The 18,457-nt window shown below is 40.0% G+C and overlaps 1 protein-coding gene across 2 annotated transcripts in view; it reads right to left on the reverse strand.

The window, feature by feature from the left end:
- Positions 1-18,457, reverse strand: part of SHTN1 (shootin 1) — a 56,309-nt gene that overhangs the window by 20,180 nt on the left and 17,672 nt on the right. For both annotated transcript variants that reach the window (XM_036385715.2, XM_036385714.2), the window contains exons 5-10: positions 16,073-16,241; positions 13,441-13,538; positions 12,433-12,514; positions 10,667-10,761; positions 1,832-1,978; positions 397-550 (exon numbers count right to left, since the gene is read on the reverse strand). In XM_036385715.2, coding sequence (XP_036241608.1) covers positions 397-550; positions 1,832-1,978; positions 10,667-10,761; positions 12,433-12,514; positions 13,441-13,538; positions 16,073-16,241 — 745 coding nt within the window. The remainder of the gene's footprint in view (positions 1-396; positions 551-1,831; positions 1,979-10,666; positions 10,762-12,432; positions 12,515-13,440; positions 13,539-16,072; positions 16,242-18,457) is intronic.

The raw sequence follows: 18,457 nt of genomic DNA on the forward strand, positions 1-18,457 counted from the left end.
GCAATGATGGATTCAAATTAAAATTGCAGTATTTTAAACTTGCTTTTAAATTTCAAAAGGTAACAAAAATTAAAAATCAACGAAGTGACTTTAAAGTCCATGGGTAATCTTTTGTGTCTTTCACATAGACACCTACTCCCATATATTTATCCATCTCTAAGACTCAGGGCAACCTAACCACAGGACTTTTGTTCCTTACAGAAGTTTGACAGGGTTATTCCTGGACACACATTTTGGACACAGTTGTTCTGCCACTGAAGGCAGCTGCTGTACTTGGTCTAATGAAGCAAAGGTCTGGGTCATCGCTACACAGAAGCCTCTAGGGTCTCAAATGTAGATGTGCACCAACCACACACACACCTCACCCCTGAAATCAAAGTTATTACACAATTTTACCTGAGTGCTTTAGGTCCCTAGCTTTTTCTTCTGCATGCTGACACTTCTGCTCCAGTTCTTTTTTGTCTTCTTCCAAAAGTTCTAGTTGCTGTTTAAGGCGACCAATCTCCTTGTGCAGTGACTGATTCTCTAGCTGCTCTTCTAATTCTTTAATCTGCAGTTAGCAAACAAGAGCATTCATCACAATAAAATATATTTTCTGTCCCTCCTGTTGGCAAATAACCCACTAGGAACAATTATGGCTGAAAACATCATGTTATAGTACAGGAGTGAAGCAGAAGTCCCAGAAAAAGGAAAAATTTTGAATGAGAGCTGGAAAGATTCTTCTGAGAGATGTCAGAATTTTCTGTTATGATCCCAACTTGCTTTATCTCTTCTTTAAAATATGTCTTTAGCTCCAAAGTACTTAAGCTTTACGTTGTTCCCTTTTCTTTTTATAGAGTTTTTATCACATAATTAATTTCAGAACATTTCCTCATTTGAAGCACGAGAACGTTGACATTTTTGTTCTTTTACAGCTTCCACTGACAGGCTCATTATTTAAACTCCCTTGTCTCAACTCATGCAGATGCCAGTGGGGAAATTATGGAATATCTGAATCAGAGGCAGCATTCAGATGCAGAGTAGCAGTAACTTCCCAGCTCCCTAAATATATACATTTTGCTCTAGACTTCAAAGTAGCCAAAGATGCAGAGGTTTTCTATCAACTGGAAATGATTCTTCCAAAATATTCATTCAGAGCATTTGAGAATGCAGTCTTAGTATTGCAGTATTGATGGAAGAACAGGAATTGTTTACCTATCCCTTCTACTAACAGAGTTTTAGGAACAGGCCTCAGGGTTAAAGCAAGGCTCATTTTCAGGCTTTCCTGGGAAGCAATGGTGACTTCTCCCAGTAAAGAGATTGATCTAGTCTAGTTTCAGAGCATAAATTTGTTTATATCCGATCAGTTTAGATCCTCTCACAGCACTTTGCAGATTCACCTAACACTTCCCTGCTCCAGTGTATCTGTCTGGCTTTCCCCATCCATTTTTTCAGCAAGAACCAAACCATTGCCTACCTCTCACCTCTTGTTCTTTCCTTACACCCCTAAGACACCCTTTGTATTACTCAATGTCCAAAATATGCTCTTGCCATCTCTTCACTTAATGGAACCTGACTCACTGCTTCTAACTGCACTTCACTGGCACCCAGAATAAAATACTTGCCTAAACCAGAGCCTCTTCAGGCTCAGGAGCCTTTGAGTTCTGTACTCATATCTGAACAGTGACTCAGAAGGAAATCACAACCTTCTCTGAAATTTAGTTTTTAAACTCGAAGCTCTTACAGGGGCTATGATCTCAAGTAATCCTGAACACAATTAAGACACAGCACTCCTTAAATTCAGGAGGTCTTCAAAGACTTCCAGATGAGATGAAAAGAAATTCTGTTTTACCTTTTGCTGGTGTTGAAGCCTCTCTTCTTCTAATGTGTGGGTTAGCTTAGCATTGTCATCCAAAGCCTTCAAAAGCTGTTGATCAGGAGCAAAATTTTGCAGAAGCAACTGACTCTGCCTTTTCATCTTGTTTTGTTCAATAAACATCTGCCAAAACAAGCCCACACCCAACAAAAACATCAGTCAGGCAAGCACAGTCTGATGCTAAAATGGCAACTGGAAAGAAAATGAGATATTAACATCATGTGAATGTGGAAGAAATAATGAAGAAGAAGCTGAGAAGGAAGGGGAAAAGAAGTTTGAGAGCAAAATTCACAAGGGCTAAGCTCACACTGAAAGGAGCCAGGTGTTTGCTCAGAACCACCCACTGCTACACCTCCATTACCCACATGTTGGCAGCATTCAGAATTTAAGCACATCTCTCAATTCTGTTTCCTAGAAATGGGAACAATCTGAGCCCCATTCTGGGAGCTCTGGAAAGACTAAAAGAACTCTAGGTGGAAGATAAAATATCTATGAATTCACAGGCTAGCTCCTCAAACACATCTGCAAGCCTTGGCATAAAGCCACTGATTTGAGGGTTAGCTGGATATGTGAATGATGGAAACTCATTTCTTCAGGAAACAAATTTCAGTCCATGACTGTAATCAGTGTAGGCACTTGCCCTGGGAAAATGCTTTTTAGGACAATTTCAGCCTTTTAGTTCTGATCCTTGTGTTTCTTCCTCTTCCCAAGTTATATTTTTGATGTGGCAAACGAATGCATTGCAGGGGGCAGGCAAAAATCAAAAGGTCTAGAGACCTGACATTGATAAAAAAATCCCACACATCTCTAGGCTTCACTTAAGAGGTGCAGAAGCTGTCAGCATATGCAGTTTCACTGAGAGATCTGTTCCTCCCAGACTGTTTAGGAACCAGGAAAAAAAAAAAAAAAGATTGCTTCCTATCAACAAAAAATTCCTAGTGAATTTGTTCTGCCCCTTGACATCTCTTTCAGGTAGATGTTTGCCCCCAGGCAACAAGGGCTTGCACTCGACAAACTCAGCTGTGCCTGTTCCTAGAGCAGAAACAGGGACTGGGTCATGCTGAGGTTTCACGTGAGTGTGCACAGGTCAGCAGAGCCACTTCTGGCAGCAGAACAGAGAACAGCCTGAGAATGCAGGTACTCCCTCAGACTGCAAAAACACTGTTGTAGAGCTCAGCAAAAGCAAGGAGATATTTTAAGAATAAAGTATTAGAAATACAAAAGTGCCATGACATCTTTTCAGATTCCCATCCTGTTTATTCACAAACCAGAATTACAGACACGACACATGGTTTCTTCCCCTCTGGTGCCACTACAGCAGCTCTGTGATTTATTTCTTTTAATATAATTAGATATTAAGTATGAGCTGATGCTTGTGGCAAGCATTCTTTGCACAGACACTTCAGCTGAGCCTTCCCAGCAAGCAGCTCTGTGCAGACAGACTGAGAAAATCACTGAACTTTTACCTGCCCTGGCAGCCTGTGTGACCCTGCATGCCAGGAGGAGTCAACTGATGCAGCCCTAACACCAAGAAAACCTGCAGTGAACACTCCACTGGGCAAAGCTGTGCCATGGGGGCAGGCAGCAAAGGACTGGAAGCATTTGATGGAGAGGAAATGATGAACGTGGGCTCTGGTGCTGCAGTTTGTTCTACAGCAATCAGGATCAAACTGCTGACAGTGCAGAGTCAAATGTGCACTGGACATCAGCTCTCTGCCCCCACATTCTGCCAGTCAAACCAATTTATGCTCATGTTGTCTTTTACTAGTAGGGCTGTGGCAAAAACAATTCAAGGGCAAGAGAAATTGGGAATCAAAGCTACCCACAACAATCCATAAAGGTTTGCCTTAGTACTGCAACTGATTCATTTAACACTTGGGAATATTCTTAAAAGAAACAGCATCTTTGAACATTATACTTGAGAAAGGCCTCTAAATCACTGCAAAACAACTCAATACTGTCTCTAAGTTTTCTGTGTTCCTGTCAAGTCACTCACAGAGGTTATTTACCCCTGAAAGAAAACAACCTCTCTCTGGAAGCCAACTTCAGCAAACATCAGTTTACACACTTTCAAAGCAAAGCGAAACCTGGATTTTTAATTTTTTTTTTTTTTTAATATGAAAAATACTTTAGGTGATCAATTCCAGATTTTTATTCACCAAGTTTCTGCCACTAAATCCAACCAGAGTTGTTCCAGCCTGAGGGAGCAGAAAGCTGCCAAAACAAGAAGAAATCAAGTAGAGCAACTTGATTTCTTCAACTTGAGTAGATACTTCACCAAGTGTAGAAAATTCATATTCACTTTGTTTCACGTTCTTCTGCAACAGAATGATAAAAATCCTTTTGAAGACCTGGATGAAAACTCTTTCCTTCAGAAGCTTTCACATCAAGTCCTGCATTTTCAATTAGCTTTATAAACTGCTTTAGTGATACTGCAAATATTTTCCTGCTCACAAATATGAAAGCACCTTCAACATCACAGAAGAATAATTTTGATTATAAGGTAATGCTGCAATCAGACACATGGGAACCAAATTCTCACGGGGAGTCCAAACCATCTCAGAAGTTACTTACATAATTTCTATAAGTGACAACATATTCTAAGTGGAAGGAACAATACCAGACAGGACAGTTGTGTCAAACAAGCTGGTGGTACTGATTCCAAGTTTTTGAGAGGCTGCACTGTTTGACATAGGACAAAAAAAGACACTTGCAAATTAACTCTAACTTAAAATTTAAAAAAAAATCAATTCCTGCTTTAGCAGGGTGGAAACCTGCCTGTCTGCACAACCCTGAATATTAATTAAAGTGACTGCTGAAAGGGCAAAACAGCTACTAACAAGATTATTTGGACTAGGTGGAATTTAACCAATTGATGGATTAGTTCCGACTTTGCCACCTGCTAGACAATTATCTGCAGAGCATCCCAATCAATGCTGGAAACACAAGTCAATGGTGCAGGAACCTGCTGAAAACCAGACCTGCAGCTGAAGGCAGACCACAAAGAAAAACAATTTGCTTCCACCTATCAGTCTCATTTTTAAAATCACCCATTGTTGTGCAAGCCAGTTATGTATCTTCCTCTCCCTGAGTTTACAAAGAGAAGCTGCAAAGTACAGGAAATCTGGGCCACTTTCTACCAGCAGAGTTTTCACAAGAGCTGGGGAGGTGGAAAGAAGGGGGTGAAAATAATAGAAGGTTTTCCCTCGACCTCAGTGAGGCCAGAGCTCATGCTCAGCCCCTGACCCGACAGAGCGTTCACTGCAGCTGGTTTTTCTTTACAGCAGGGCTGAAAAAGGAATTCTTCCTCATTAAAAACGTTAGAAAGCAACTCTGTTAGTGTCAAATCCCTGGGAACACCAAGCCTTGTTCAAGTAAGGTTCATGATAAAACCGGATACTTTCCAACCAACCCTTCTCCCAGGAGCAAAACAATGACAAAGGAAATTCTTTAATATCTGTCTGAGGCTGCACTTCCATCTATACATCCTTTGGGTATTTGAGCAATAACTTTTTTGTCTTAGTTACAGTTTAAGGGAGAAAAATGTCCCAATTTTCCAATGTCCAAGAACAGCAGGTGTTGTTCTAATAAGGTAATTTTATGGCTGCATAAAGTAAAATAAAAATCAGTGGCATGCTGTCCATTATAAATAGAGTATAAAAAGGTAAGTAGCAAGGCAGAGTCAAACTTGGGACAGTCAAACAGAAGTGAAGATCACTCAAGTGAGCAGCTGGTCCTTTTTTCAATCCTCAGCAGCACTGCCCCATCCCCTCCACAACCTACAGAGGGGTAACCCATTCACATCTGTCACAGTTCACAGGAGCTGATGCCTTCTGCCCTATGTGCACCCCAAAGCCTTACAGCTTGTGCTCAGACCTCAACTAAGTCCCAAGAGAGGTAGGTTCTAGGTATTTGTATCTCCCCAAAGGAACAGGCTGTTTGAGGGATTTTATGTGATGGGGAGAACAGAATGATCATGTCTAATTACGGCTTGACAGGACACGAAGTGGCTCTAAAATTAGCATTAAAATACAACTCCAGGTATGGTTTTTAGTTCAATGGCTAATCAGGAAAAAAACCCAAAAGTCCTTTAGTGGAGTCAAAGTCTAATCTAGTTGTATTAAGTGAGCAGTGTGACCATGAAAAATGTCATATACATAATATGGACAGCCAAGAGTCACTCACAGATGATTCATAATATTTCTGACCAAAAAAGATAAAATCCAGTTGATTTTAGTCACCTGGCTAATTGCCAGACAGCTTCTGAAGGGACTGTTTTGAAAGAGCTACAAGCTGCAGCATTAGTAAGTTTTGTGGCTCAAAAGAAGAGGTCTAATTCATTCAGAATGGGAGAACTGGAGGAGATGAGTTAAGGCTATTTTTTGACCATTGTTTGCTTCTCACCACAGAGGTGCTTGGAGCCTGTACTTTTGAGTGTGAGCAGACTGTACTCCTACCAACAATGTGACTTCCTTAAAAACAGAGCATTATTTATTTTACCAGCCTGCTCTGTACAAAAGGGTTTCTCAAACTACAGCACTCATTCTTCACTTATGAGGCATAACTGCACAAAATACAGGGGAAAATAATCCCTATTGTTATTTATTTCTTCACTTGCTGCAGTTTTCTTTTTGTCATGGTAGAAGCATAGGGATACATTCTATAATGCTCACAGCCTTACAACATTTAGACACCATCTAACAGATTCACAAGTAGATCATACACCACATGAAAAAGGAGGAAACATCTTCACTTTTTTTCCCCCATAGACTAATTGCCTGAACAAAAAGAGATGGGGGGAAAAGAGACCAAAGAATTTCCTGGAGCATACATCTGTTACCATTCCCCAAGCCTCTTCCTGGGAAAAAGCTTGATGAAACAAATTAGCATTACATCATGCTTCAAAAGTGGTAACATCCAAGCTCAGGAGAATTCAAGTACTAACTACTTATGTCTCTTTAATTATTAAATCCAGTTCAGTTAGCTGGACTGCAAATTAATTATCTTCAGACACCAGTTGCAGTTGAACTATCCTGGGTAAAGCACTGAGAGTGGCACTTGCAAGCACAGAGTTGCTTCTCCAGTGCTGCTTTTGCAGTATCCACTCAGAGATGTAATATGTTAATGCAAAAGTCCTCACAAATTAACCCAAAAGGTCACAAATGCATCTCAGGAAGAGATCTTTGGGAGCTCATGTCATCAAGATAACCAAACTCATAGCATTCAACCTCCTGAGTAGTGCAGACACCTGCCAAGAGTGACAATGATTTTCCCCAAGCTGACAGCCACCTTTTATCCTTCAATATGGGAAGATTCAGTCCCAGAGTACGTAAAGTCAGCTGTGCACTGGCCCAGGTATGGGATGCAGGTATTTTGAGGAAAAGAAGTTAAATACACATTTTGTTGTGCAGTAGTTACTTAAAAGCACAAACAGCTGTAGGATGGTGAAAGCATTGAGGAGGGGAAGTCAATGAAAAGATGAATGATACACATTAGAGATTCACTGAATTGTTTTAATTCATCTGGATCATATTTCCTCTGAATCCAGCCTTTCAACTTCTTAACTGCAAACTGTTTTACAGGTTACCATAAAGACTTGGGAAACCTTTCTTTTTCCAGTTGTGCATTTTGAGCAAAAAGCCTGTGTGAGCCTCAGAAGTGAAAGGAACCCCAACAAACTGCTCAGCAGCTTCACACTTCATTTTTATTTGTCCAAAATACAGAGGGCAGGGAAAAAATCAGCTCAATGTCATCTTTGAGAGCACACTGCTTCTTCTCCATGAGGTTTCCAGAGCACTTCAGGTGCAGGGATTATCTCTCCACCAGCATACACTAATAATAAACTGTTCACTTCTGCTGGTTTTGGCTGGGAGAGTTAATTTTCTTCACAGTAGCTGGCATGGGGCTGTGTTTTGGATTTGATAACAGAAAGATATTTTCATTATTGCATGGAGCCAAGGCCTTTTCTGCTCCTCACCCCACCCCACAGTGAGTGAGCTGGGGGTGCACAAGGAGCTGGGAGAGGACACAGCCAGGACAGCTGAGCCCAACTGCCCACAGGGACAGTCCAGACCAGGTGGCACCATGCTCTGCATCCAAAGCTGGGGGAAAAAGAAGGAAGAGGGGGACACTCAGAGTGATGGTGTCTGCCTTCCCAAGTGGCTGCTGTACCTAAAGGAGCCTGGCTTTCCTGGAGAAGCACCTGTCTGCCCACAGGAAGCAGTGCACGAATTTCTTGTTTTGCTTTGCTTTTGGGTGCAGCTTTAGCTGTACTTAGGAAACTGTCTTTATCACAACCCATGAGTTATCTCATTTTTAACTTCCAATTTGCTCCCCCATCCTGCTGGGGGAAGGTGAGCAAGCAGCTGTGTGGGGCTGGGCTTCAAAGCAACATCACTTTACAAAATATTGTTGCAGGGCAGGATGTATGTTTAATAAACAACTTATGCAAGATTATTTTGTTAAACTCAGGAGATTTTTGCATGCCTAAGAGTTTCAGTTTGCTTCTCACACTGTGTTCTTCTGCTTTTGGCTTGCTTTGGCTGCATGTACTGTATTTTGCTCATCTTTGTGGGAGAGTGCTTTTCAGGGCTACCTCTGTATTATTGCAATGGCCTTCAAGATACTCTCTGCCTTCCTTTGTTTTCTTATAAACTGCTTCACAAACAGCTGAGAGATCTTCAAGTGTCTCTTAAAACCTGACACTAGAATTCTGGTTAAGCTTGCCAAGATTCCTGTGTTAACAACCCTGTTTTATTCAGGTAGGTACAGATTTTTCCATGCCTCCGCCCCTTACACACTCTATTTATTTAGTTCTTTTATGCAGATTCCTGTACCTTTCACAATGGATTGTGACTCACTTCAAAACCTCTCTCCTTTTCCTTCCCCCTCTCCACACCATGGCTGACAATATTTACTCAGTTTCTTTAGAACCTCTAAAGAGCATGAATTCTAATGTTTGAAGTTGGATCACTTTTGATTAATTAAATATATATTATGGTGGTGCCAGCAGCATGACTATAATTAAAGCTGTATTGGGCTTTTTTTTTTTTTAATTTTAATCAAAAGCTCTGATTTTCAAGTGTTCCCTCACTCCTATATGTGCCTGCTCCCTCCATGTCTCTGCTCTCCCCCATCTGTGCTCGCTTCTGCACACAGCTCACCTGCCCTTCCCTCTCACACCTGCACTCCCAAGTGCTCCTGTTCTGGGCAGAATCCTCCTCACCTGGCACAAGGGCAGGAGGCCAAGGGCACTCCTTTGAAAAGCAGCCCCACCAGGCACTCCCCAGACAGCCATAATGCAAAGACAGAAGATGAAGCCAGGCCATGGAGAGAGGGAAAGGGCTGAGTCTGAATGCATGAGCTGACCACACCATAAAGGCAAACTTAAGGTGCTTCAGCCCCTTGGACAGACAACATGCCCACCACCACATGGGAACCTCCACAGGCTGTAGTTCTGAATTTTACTGAGCTAAAACACACGTTTGGCTGTTTGAGACATCACAAAAATACAAAACACTAAGATGTGCCATTTTTCAGCTGCAGTGACAGTCACATTACTTGGGGCCTTTTTCCCTTCTCCAAGTGCTCCAAACAAATCAAGAACAAAGCACTGCACATGCAGTGTTGCCTTTACTCAAAGCTCTTCCTTCTGTTGACACTGCATAGCCTAACACAACCAACTACTGTGGCTTTTGCAAAATCCAAGCGAAAATCCAGCAGAAATTTTGAGGTTTAAAAGAAACATTTTATAGAGACAGAGAAAACAGGCTAATGAAAGCAGGCAGACAATCCCTGAACATCCTTACCATAATCCAAACATAGCTACTGTAAGCACATCCTAGAAAACTTAGCTCTCCAAACACAGCTGTGACCTTGCAGCATGATCCCTGTGAGAGGAAGCTGACACAGCCTCACTCGAGCAGAAAGCTGTGCTGCTGTGGATGCAGTTGTGGCCAGAGCCTCTCTGATGTCTCAGGTCACTCAAGGGACACCATCAGTGTGAAACTAGGCCAATGATAACAGGTTTTTAAAGTAATTTTAAATATTGGTTCCCCAAACATGAATCAGCAATGCCTTTGTTGTCATGTGGTCATGTATTTTAAGAACTGTTCTAAAAATCCTTCTGAGCAGCACGATACCACAGGAAGACAAGCAGGTACAGAAAGGGAAGAATACAGGCCTAAAGTTCACTGTTGTAGTGATTCCATTTTGGGTAAGAGAATTTTATGGAATTAAAACCTTCAAGTGAACAGCTACTCTGACAGTCTGCACCAACAGGGGCCCATAGTCTGGAAGAGGCAACAACTAAATAATGACAAAAACCAAGAAACAGCTGTTTGCAAATAATCAGCATTTCTTTGGCATTGTAGGTAAATTGCCTGTCAGCTTGTTAGTCAATTACAAGAAGTACTTTCAATATAATGTTTCAAAATGTGTCCCTCAATTGATACTGTAGTTTTCAACATCTTTTTAGGAGTCCATGTATTTTTCAGGAAAAAAAAAACAGTCCTTCAAATTATATCACTAGAAAGACAGCTAATCCCTCCCAATATTCCACACTGGGATGTTGTAGCAAACTAAGCCCATGATAAATTTAAAGCCCTGCCTTGAAAGGGGACAGAGGTAAGACTGCATGAGTAATTCCAAAGTACTTGTAGTAAATGCTTGTTGAAACAGTAAACTCGTTTTCATGGATGAAATACAGATGTTACCTAAGCAGAATCTGGGGCTGGATGAGAGCTGGGAATTGAAATCAAGTCATCCAAGCTGGCCCACTTGCAATGTCTTGATTTTTCCTTGACTACTCACCTCCTGTGCAAATGACTCTGCCTTCTTCCGCAGGTTCTTTTCCAGCTCAAAGTTTTCATGAAGCTCTTCATATTCCTCTACTGCCAGCACAGACACTGTTTATATGAATTAAACAAGATCAGAAGGAGCAGATCAAAAGAAGAAGTACTGTTTGATTTTCCCAGATAAGCTGCTATTCCCTAGTACCATGGATCCCTGACTGACAGCATGACCTAGTTTTACATTTCCATATACAATCTTCTCTGCAGTATTTGTCCTAAACCTCACCACATATATGCACAATTACTAATCTTCTGAACAGAGTAATACTCCTCCTTTTCAGACTGAAAATCTCCAGTAACAGGCATCAAGTAACACAGACCAGATTTTGCCTCTCTTTGCCTCAAAAGAGCTTTACTGAATCTATCAAAGATTATGTTATTCTTGAGAAATCCATATTTGTTTACCTGGTTTGGAGATGAGCATAACAGTTTATAAAGGAAGGTACAGTAAGTGGTCATTTAGACAGTGGGATACACATACCAGCCTACCTGACTCTCAAAGTGATTCTAACTTAAAAAAGCAAATAAACAAAAACCAACCACACACACAAAAAATACCCAACAAACAACCCATATACTTAGAAAGATTTAAGATCAATTCATCAACTCTGACTGAAATGCACTGAGTGCACAGCTCCAACACAGTGCCACATAACAGAGGATACAAGAGGTATTGAATACTTTGGTAGCTCATTTTATGCATACAAAAAAACCCCTTGCTTTAATTTAACTATTTTCTCCAGGAAAACAGGCAAATGTGAAACTAGGGGTTGTTCTTTCCATAATGCTTAGAAAAAAGAAAAAAATTCAGAAAATTTTCACCTGTCATATTATCCCATCAAAATCTTCAAGCTAATCTGTTTAATCAGCTGTTCTGAATTTTACTGTTTTGAGAGCCTTCAAGTACCGCCTGTCATAGGTTAAGAAATGCAGACACCTGGAAGAGGTAAGGGATGGACACCTGGAGAGAGCTTACAGGATATGCCCTACTATATCTCAGCCACTCCAGGAAAATGGGAAACAGCCAATGAGGCTTTCTACCAAACAATTTTTAATTTTTTAAGGCTTAGTAAGCAGCAAAAGGAAAGGGCAGAGTAATCTAAGAACTAAAAACTTTTCCCTCTCTAAACTTCTTTGGAATCAACTATTACTCATGTAGAAGCATGCACCTTCATTAAGCAAAAGCTTTCCTTTTTTGAGCTTTATCTCTTTTTAGTCTTTCCCTGCCCTGGTTTTACCTCTCTCTTTCCAGTAAAGGAAACTTCATTATTTTCTTCCATAACTTGGAAATCTTAATTCTCATATTCTAGCACTCCTGCCTTTTTCTCATCATCCTCCGAACATAAAACAAGTTACTCCCAAGGCATTAGACATTCAAAATGAGAAGCTGCATCCCAACAAAAAGGAAGGCTGGTGTAATGATTTAGGAAAGCAGGAGATTAAGGTTCAAACCCCATCTCTGTGAAGGACTGTGCCCCTGGTTTCCCACTTGTGGCACACAGGAAAAGATTTCCCTATTCTCACATAACACCTGCTATTCACATTGTCACATTTTCCTGGAGTACAGAGTCTGGAACAGTCCATGAGTTGATGCAGTGCCTGCAGCAATCAGGTCAGGTGTCAGATCTGGACCACAGTCACTGTGCTGTAACCTGCTCTTTGTACTGCAGCAGAACTGCTCTGCAGCTTCAGCAAACTCTTGGAGAACCTGCTGAGACTACACACCTCTGTTACATTTCTCCAACAGTTTTTGTTGCTTATTAACTTCAGTCGTCAAAACAGCCTTTTCTTCTTTCAGCTTATTTACCTAGAAAAGTATAAAGAACACATCAAAACCAAGAGCATTTCAGTTAATGGCACAAGGCTCACAGCACATACATAATTCAAGCAGTATTTTGCTGTCAGTAGCTCTGTTTCCTAGGTTTGGCTTGATGCTGGAGTTTCCAGTGGGATGGAAAGCACTTTTACTCCACCTTACAGATGTTGTAACAGATGTCATAAAAGGGTTATGAACTTATCCTCCCATGGCATGTTCCAGTCACAGCTGCAAATACATGATCTTTAGAACCTTCCAGGATCAGGTGCCATAGCACCTGGTTGGAAAGTTACTTGACTGTTTGCATTTTAATATAGTCAGACCCCTGGGCTCTGCTTATTGTCCAAGTGCTGTCAGCTGTGTCTTTCTGAATGCAAGTGCTGCATAGACAGGAAGAGCCACTAAGTCTTGATTTGCATCAGTACATGGCTTATCCAGTTTTCAAGCAGGAATGAAACTCTGCTGGCTTAAAAAGCCAATTTGCTGGTCTAATGATGATGACACAGCACTGCCAATGGCTGAACTTAAAGATATACTGAAAGAAGTAGCACCAGTGATTAAACTACGTGTCCTACAAAAGTATTTCTGACATATCTATGGGTTTAAGGAAATCCAGAAAACCCCTGCAGACTGTGATGGGTGAGGGGCTGTCAGGAAGGGGACCTGACAGTTGTAATATGGGCTTAGATCAAACAGGTAAGGAGAAGTCATGTGCCAGCTACAGCAGCAGACTGGACTGTGATGCAGAGGGTCCCTTCCAGGGACATGCCCTGAGTGATCCATCACTGGCAGGACTGGAGATTAGACAGTATTCAATTAACTTCACAACTGAGCGTTTTCAGCAAAATAAGCTAAAAGTTACAGAAAGGACAGACTCCAGGCTGACATGGTCTCGCCTTCCATGGTACAATACATACTTCTTCAATTACTTCTGCAAGTTTGCACCTCAGGTTTTCCAGTTCAATGGCCAAGGTCTTCTTTTCCTCATGAACAGATACGATTTGATCTCGCAGCTCTACGGTTTGAGGAAGGAAATGAAGAATATATTTGATTGGAAAAACAACAACAAAGGAAATATCACAGCAATGCAAGTACAGTTGAATATGAAACACCTGAACTACATATCAAGCATCAGTTGTAACCAAGGAACATCCTCAATAATTTATGAGCTTTGCATAAGTGTCAAGTAACAGATCTATAACTGGGTCACAGTTTCAGATTTACTCTGTTGAGATAAGCTCCTTGTTCAGGCCTGCTGTCTTTATTTGCATTTTGAATGATTAATTTCCTGCTATAACAGGGCCAATCCTGCCACCACAGAGGGTCCTCAGTCCTGCTCTTGAGACTGTCACATCATAGAGACTCTGGTATGGAGGCAGCAGAAAGCAATTTTTAAGAAGCATCCTTTAAAACAAATTAATACACTTCAATTCTTTTTGGATCGTGAGTTCTTGTCACAAGGGAAATAAACAAAACAACAGGCAGTTAATACTTGGGAGGTTTTCACAGAAGAAATTGTCCTGAACAGCTGCCAATTTATAGCCTTTGTAACATTATGTGAACAGAGTCAGAATATAACCTTTACTGATGGAAGAGCTAATGCTTGTAATTTTCCCCTCAGAATTTTTGTTCCTTAATTATTAAAATATGAAATAAATTAAATTCACAATGGAATAAAACATTTGATTATAATCACTTCTTAACAGGAGATCAGTTTGCATACATAATATATCAAGGTTTAGGTTAACATAAAATCACCACAAAAATCAAAATTTATTGATATATATTAGCTTTCAGTAAGTGCTCTCATTCACCACCTGCTTCCAGTATTTCACAGCACTGCTGTTCATTGAATACCAGCCATGAGTTGAGAAAATTGTGCCTAATCAATTGCAGATGATGATGATGACATGCTGGATGTCATTCTGGTAGGTCTCACATCTTGAAAATGTCCATTCTACACCAGCATCCCCCCTCCCAGCTCTGGAGCCTCAGATTTATTGTCCTCTAAATTAAAAGCATACACTTTCTAAAGTAAATAAAAAGACCTGTTTTCTCAGAAGATTCTTGATACACCTTGTCCATTTTATGGATCTGTGCTCTCCAGAGAAATTAATGGAAAAAAAAAAGTCTCACTGAAATTTATGAGACTTGGATCAATTCTGGTTTTACAATACTTGTATCAACCCCACTATGCAGAGAAGAAATCATATCCACTGACCACAGAGAGCCTCAGGTTTTACTAACCTTATTTGTATATCCTTACAGAGAAGTGGTGGGAGATTAGGAATCATTCCAAGAAACATCCAATACTTTCTTGAATGGTGAGAAGGCTAAAGGACTTAGAAGATCCCCCAAATACCACTTTTCATGCTTTAATGAATTGTTCATCAAGACAGAAAGCAGATACATCAAAACCTTTCTCAATATTTCTCTAGTTTGACCCTGCTACTCTCCCATCTGATCTGCAGGCAGTGTTTATTCTCTAAATGTATTCTAGACACCTTTCTCCAGTACAAAAGTCTCATTTCCCATTCTGATGGGTTGCATGGTGTGCATCACACCATTTGCTGCCTTTTCCTGCATCTAGAGGATGGCAAACTGATTACAGCAGGGTACTATGACACCCTATTTCTTCAGTGGGATTGTTTCACAAGCATTTTTACAATACACACCATTTTCCCTCAGTGATACTTTGTACCACTCCTTACAGCTGCTGCATTCAAAAAGACAACAATTAACAAGGTCAAACTGAAAAGTTCAAAAAAGTTGTACTTAAACATCATGTGCTGCTCCAAGTTACAATAAAAAAAAAAGTGAAAGCCTTTTTTTTTTTAAGAAGTTAAACACTTTATCTTGTCACAAAATCCAGAATGTTGGCATTCCCCTTTTTTGGATACTATGACACAACAATATAGAAAACCATGGTGACTTCATCAAAGGGATGAGAAATAAGACTGATTTTGGACAATGGGAATATTAACTGCCTTTCAAAAAAGAACCAGAAATTTCAGAAAAAAAAACAAACCCACAGATCTGTCTTACCAATATATTCCCATGTTCTCCAGCTGTGTTGTTTTACCCAGTACAACAGTCCCTCTTTAGGCTGTTTGTTGGGAAGCTCTGGAACGTGAATGAAGTTTGTGCATACAAAGGTACATAATGGAAACAGAAATGGAGAGTTCTGTCTGACAGGCTCTGAAATACTGACATTGCAGTTGAAGGTGACCTTGCCCTTCTACTTAACTTTTATTTTTTAAGGTTTTAGGAAATGTTTCTTTTACTGATTCAGTAGCATTGAACTCTCTTAGCTGGGTAGATCTCATTTTCCTATTGCACTTAACTTCCTCTGCAGGCTGTGTATCCCCCACCATTTATGTCACACACTACCAGCCCTCCATGTTCTCAGTCATTCCTGGAAATCCTTTGATTCTGACCACTCCCAGAGGCATGACTTGGAACAAGGCCAGTCTCTGGTCCAAACCAACACTGCTGTTCTTCAGACAACTTCTGCCCTGCAGGTGGTGTAGGATCAGCAGCAATGCTCACCTTTTATTTGCTGCTGACAGTGCACAGAATTGCATGGTCCAGAGGTAGCTTCTGTATCCGTGGATGATTCATCCTCATCAATGTTAATCTCTTCAGTGATAATTTCTGGGCCCAGTTTGGCCATACAAAGCATACTAATCCTTTTCAAGGTTTTATTTTCTTTGTTCAGCTGAAAGGTGAGAAGTACAAACAGTAAGAAGCTGATTAGTCTGTCTTTAAGCTGCTGGGCAAGAGAAAAAAAAGTCAACTGTTTTTTGTCCTTTATCATTAAAAGATCTATCAAAGAAGTCAAAAGTAACATTAGATTAAGTTCCACTCAACACTAGAATGATCTGAAGATGGGGTGGTTATCCACTTTTTCCTCTGAGAGGTTTCAATTCAACGTGATGCTTTGTCCATGCCTTTTTTTCCCCTCTCTGGTACTTCTGTTTAATAAATACTGTGTAGGTTTAAATCAATCAAATCAACTATCAAGCTGGCTTAATGCTACACAGGCTTTGTGACAGCTGCTTCAGCTCCTCACCTTTAAACATCTACCAGGAGACCCAAGTGAATGACCTGAAGAAGAGTTTGTGCTCCTGAAAGCTCATCTGGTTTTCTAAGTTGGATCAATTGGTTAAATAAAAATCCTTACCTTCTCCTATATATAAACTACAAATATATATAATAATATATAAACAATGATAATAATAAAATAATATAGAAACTATATTACATATTGTCTAATTTTAATATATAATTATACATGATATATTATTATATATGTTATATATATGTTATATATATATATGTTTTATATATATAGATATATATAGATATATATGTTATATATATATGAAATAGGTATCATATATATAAACTACAAATACTACCACTACTATATTCCTAGTCACAACAGAATTATCTCAAAATTCTTTGGAGTTATTACTGTAGAGTCAACATACATAAGATGAGAGCCATCTCATGAACCAATTCTTTATGGGTCTGACCACAAGTCAGAAACCACTTTGGGCTGGATGCCTGAACACATGGCTGGCTGGTGGATGGTACAGAAGAGATCCTACATAGCACCTCGGTCTTGATCAACAAAAACTCAACAGGAATCACTGCAAATGTTTAATTCTCTTTCACTGTCCTGCATCCAGGCACCCCAGGGGTGTTCAGGTAAATGTCAGGGTGACTGCCCACCCATCAGCCAAGTATTCCCTGTGCTCAGGTTTAAGAATGAAACTCAGTTTTCTACTAAAGACACACCATGTGCCAAAGTCAACACAGACTTCAGAACTCCAGTATGCATCTTCAAAGAAAATATACACAATACAGTTCATCTGACCCCAAATTTTCACCTGAACAATAATCTCTGACCCCCCTTATCCTCAGCCCTTCAACTACGGGAGATTCATTCAAGGATTTATCTGCTTCCTAAGGAATGAAAGTGAGACAGTGGGGAGAGTGGTGTGAGGAGCCCTACATGGTGCAGCCAGCTCACAGACAAACAGCCCCACGGAGCAAAGGGAGTCTTTGAACTGCCCTTGTCCCTGCATTACAGGGAAAGTGCAGAGAAGAAGACAAGTTGCATAAATGTGTTCATTTTCTTACTTATATGCTGATTGTCTATCTTATGAATTCTAATATAGTGTCATTATGCAAACAATTAAGTAAATACCTCCAGAAAGTACATTGCTAATGCATCTAAATTAAAGTGATTTCTTGCTGGTGTGATTTTTACCATATCTAAGGATGTACTTTGGGCAGGGAATGGGGAGGGAGGGGAAAAAAAAAAAAGAAAAAAAAAAGGCAGTCAGCATTGCTAATGAAATTTGGTTCAAAATTGCTGTAATCCATTTTCTGATGAAGTGGCTCAGATGCATTTTACACAACCAAAAATATATAAGAGAGATAAAAACATTCTTTAATAATAATGCACTTCTGATGAGATGGAATATAGAAAATTACACACTTGCTAAATTCATCAGACTAGACGCAATCAACAGAGCAGTGGAGGTCACCTTTCCCCTGCCCTTGCTTTGCTTTCATAAACAATCACCTGAAATGTAATGCAGTGGTTGACTTTTTCCATTTGATTTAGACACTGAAATGCTCATTATTGTTTTCACACAGAGGAGTTCTAAAACTTATTTTCCATTTAACCTAAATGCATATGAAAGCTAGAGATCAGGATGCTGGTCCATGAAAATAGAAACTACATTAAAATGTTTTTTTTTTCCTTTAAAGGCAGGAATGGAGTTTTGCATCTCGCATCTGGCTGTTAGTTTTTTGCCACTTCCAAACTATTTCACAGCTCCACAAGACTATACAGAAATATATAAGGGTCATGAATACAATCTCAAGTTTTAAATAAATAAATAGGTAAACAGGTGAATA

Source organism: Molothrus ater, chromosome 8 (genome assembly GCF_012460135.2).
Source record: "Molothrus ater isolate BHLD 08-10-18 breed brown headed cowbird chromosome 8, BPBGC_Mater_1.1, whole genome shotgun sequence".
In the NCBI taxonomy this organism is placed as follows: Eukaryota; Metazoa; Chordata; class Aves; order Passeriformes; family Icteridae; genus Molothrus; species Molothrus ater.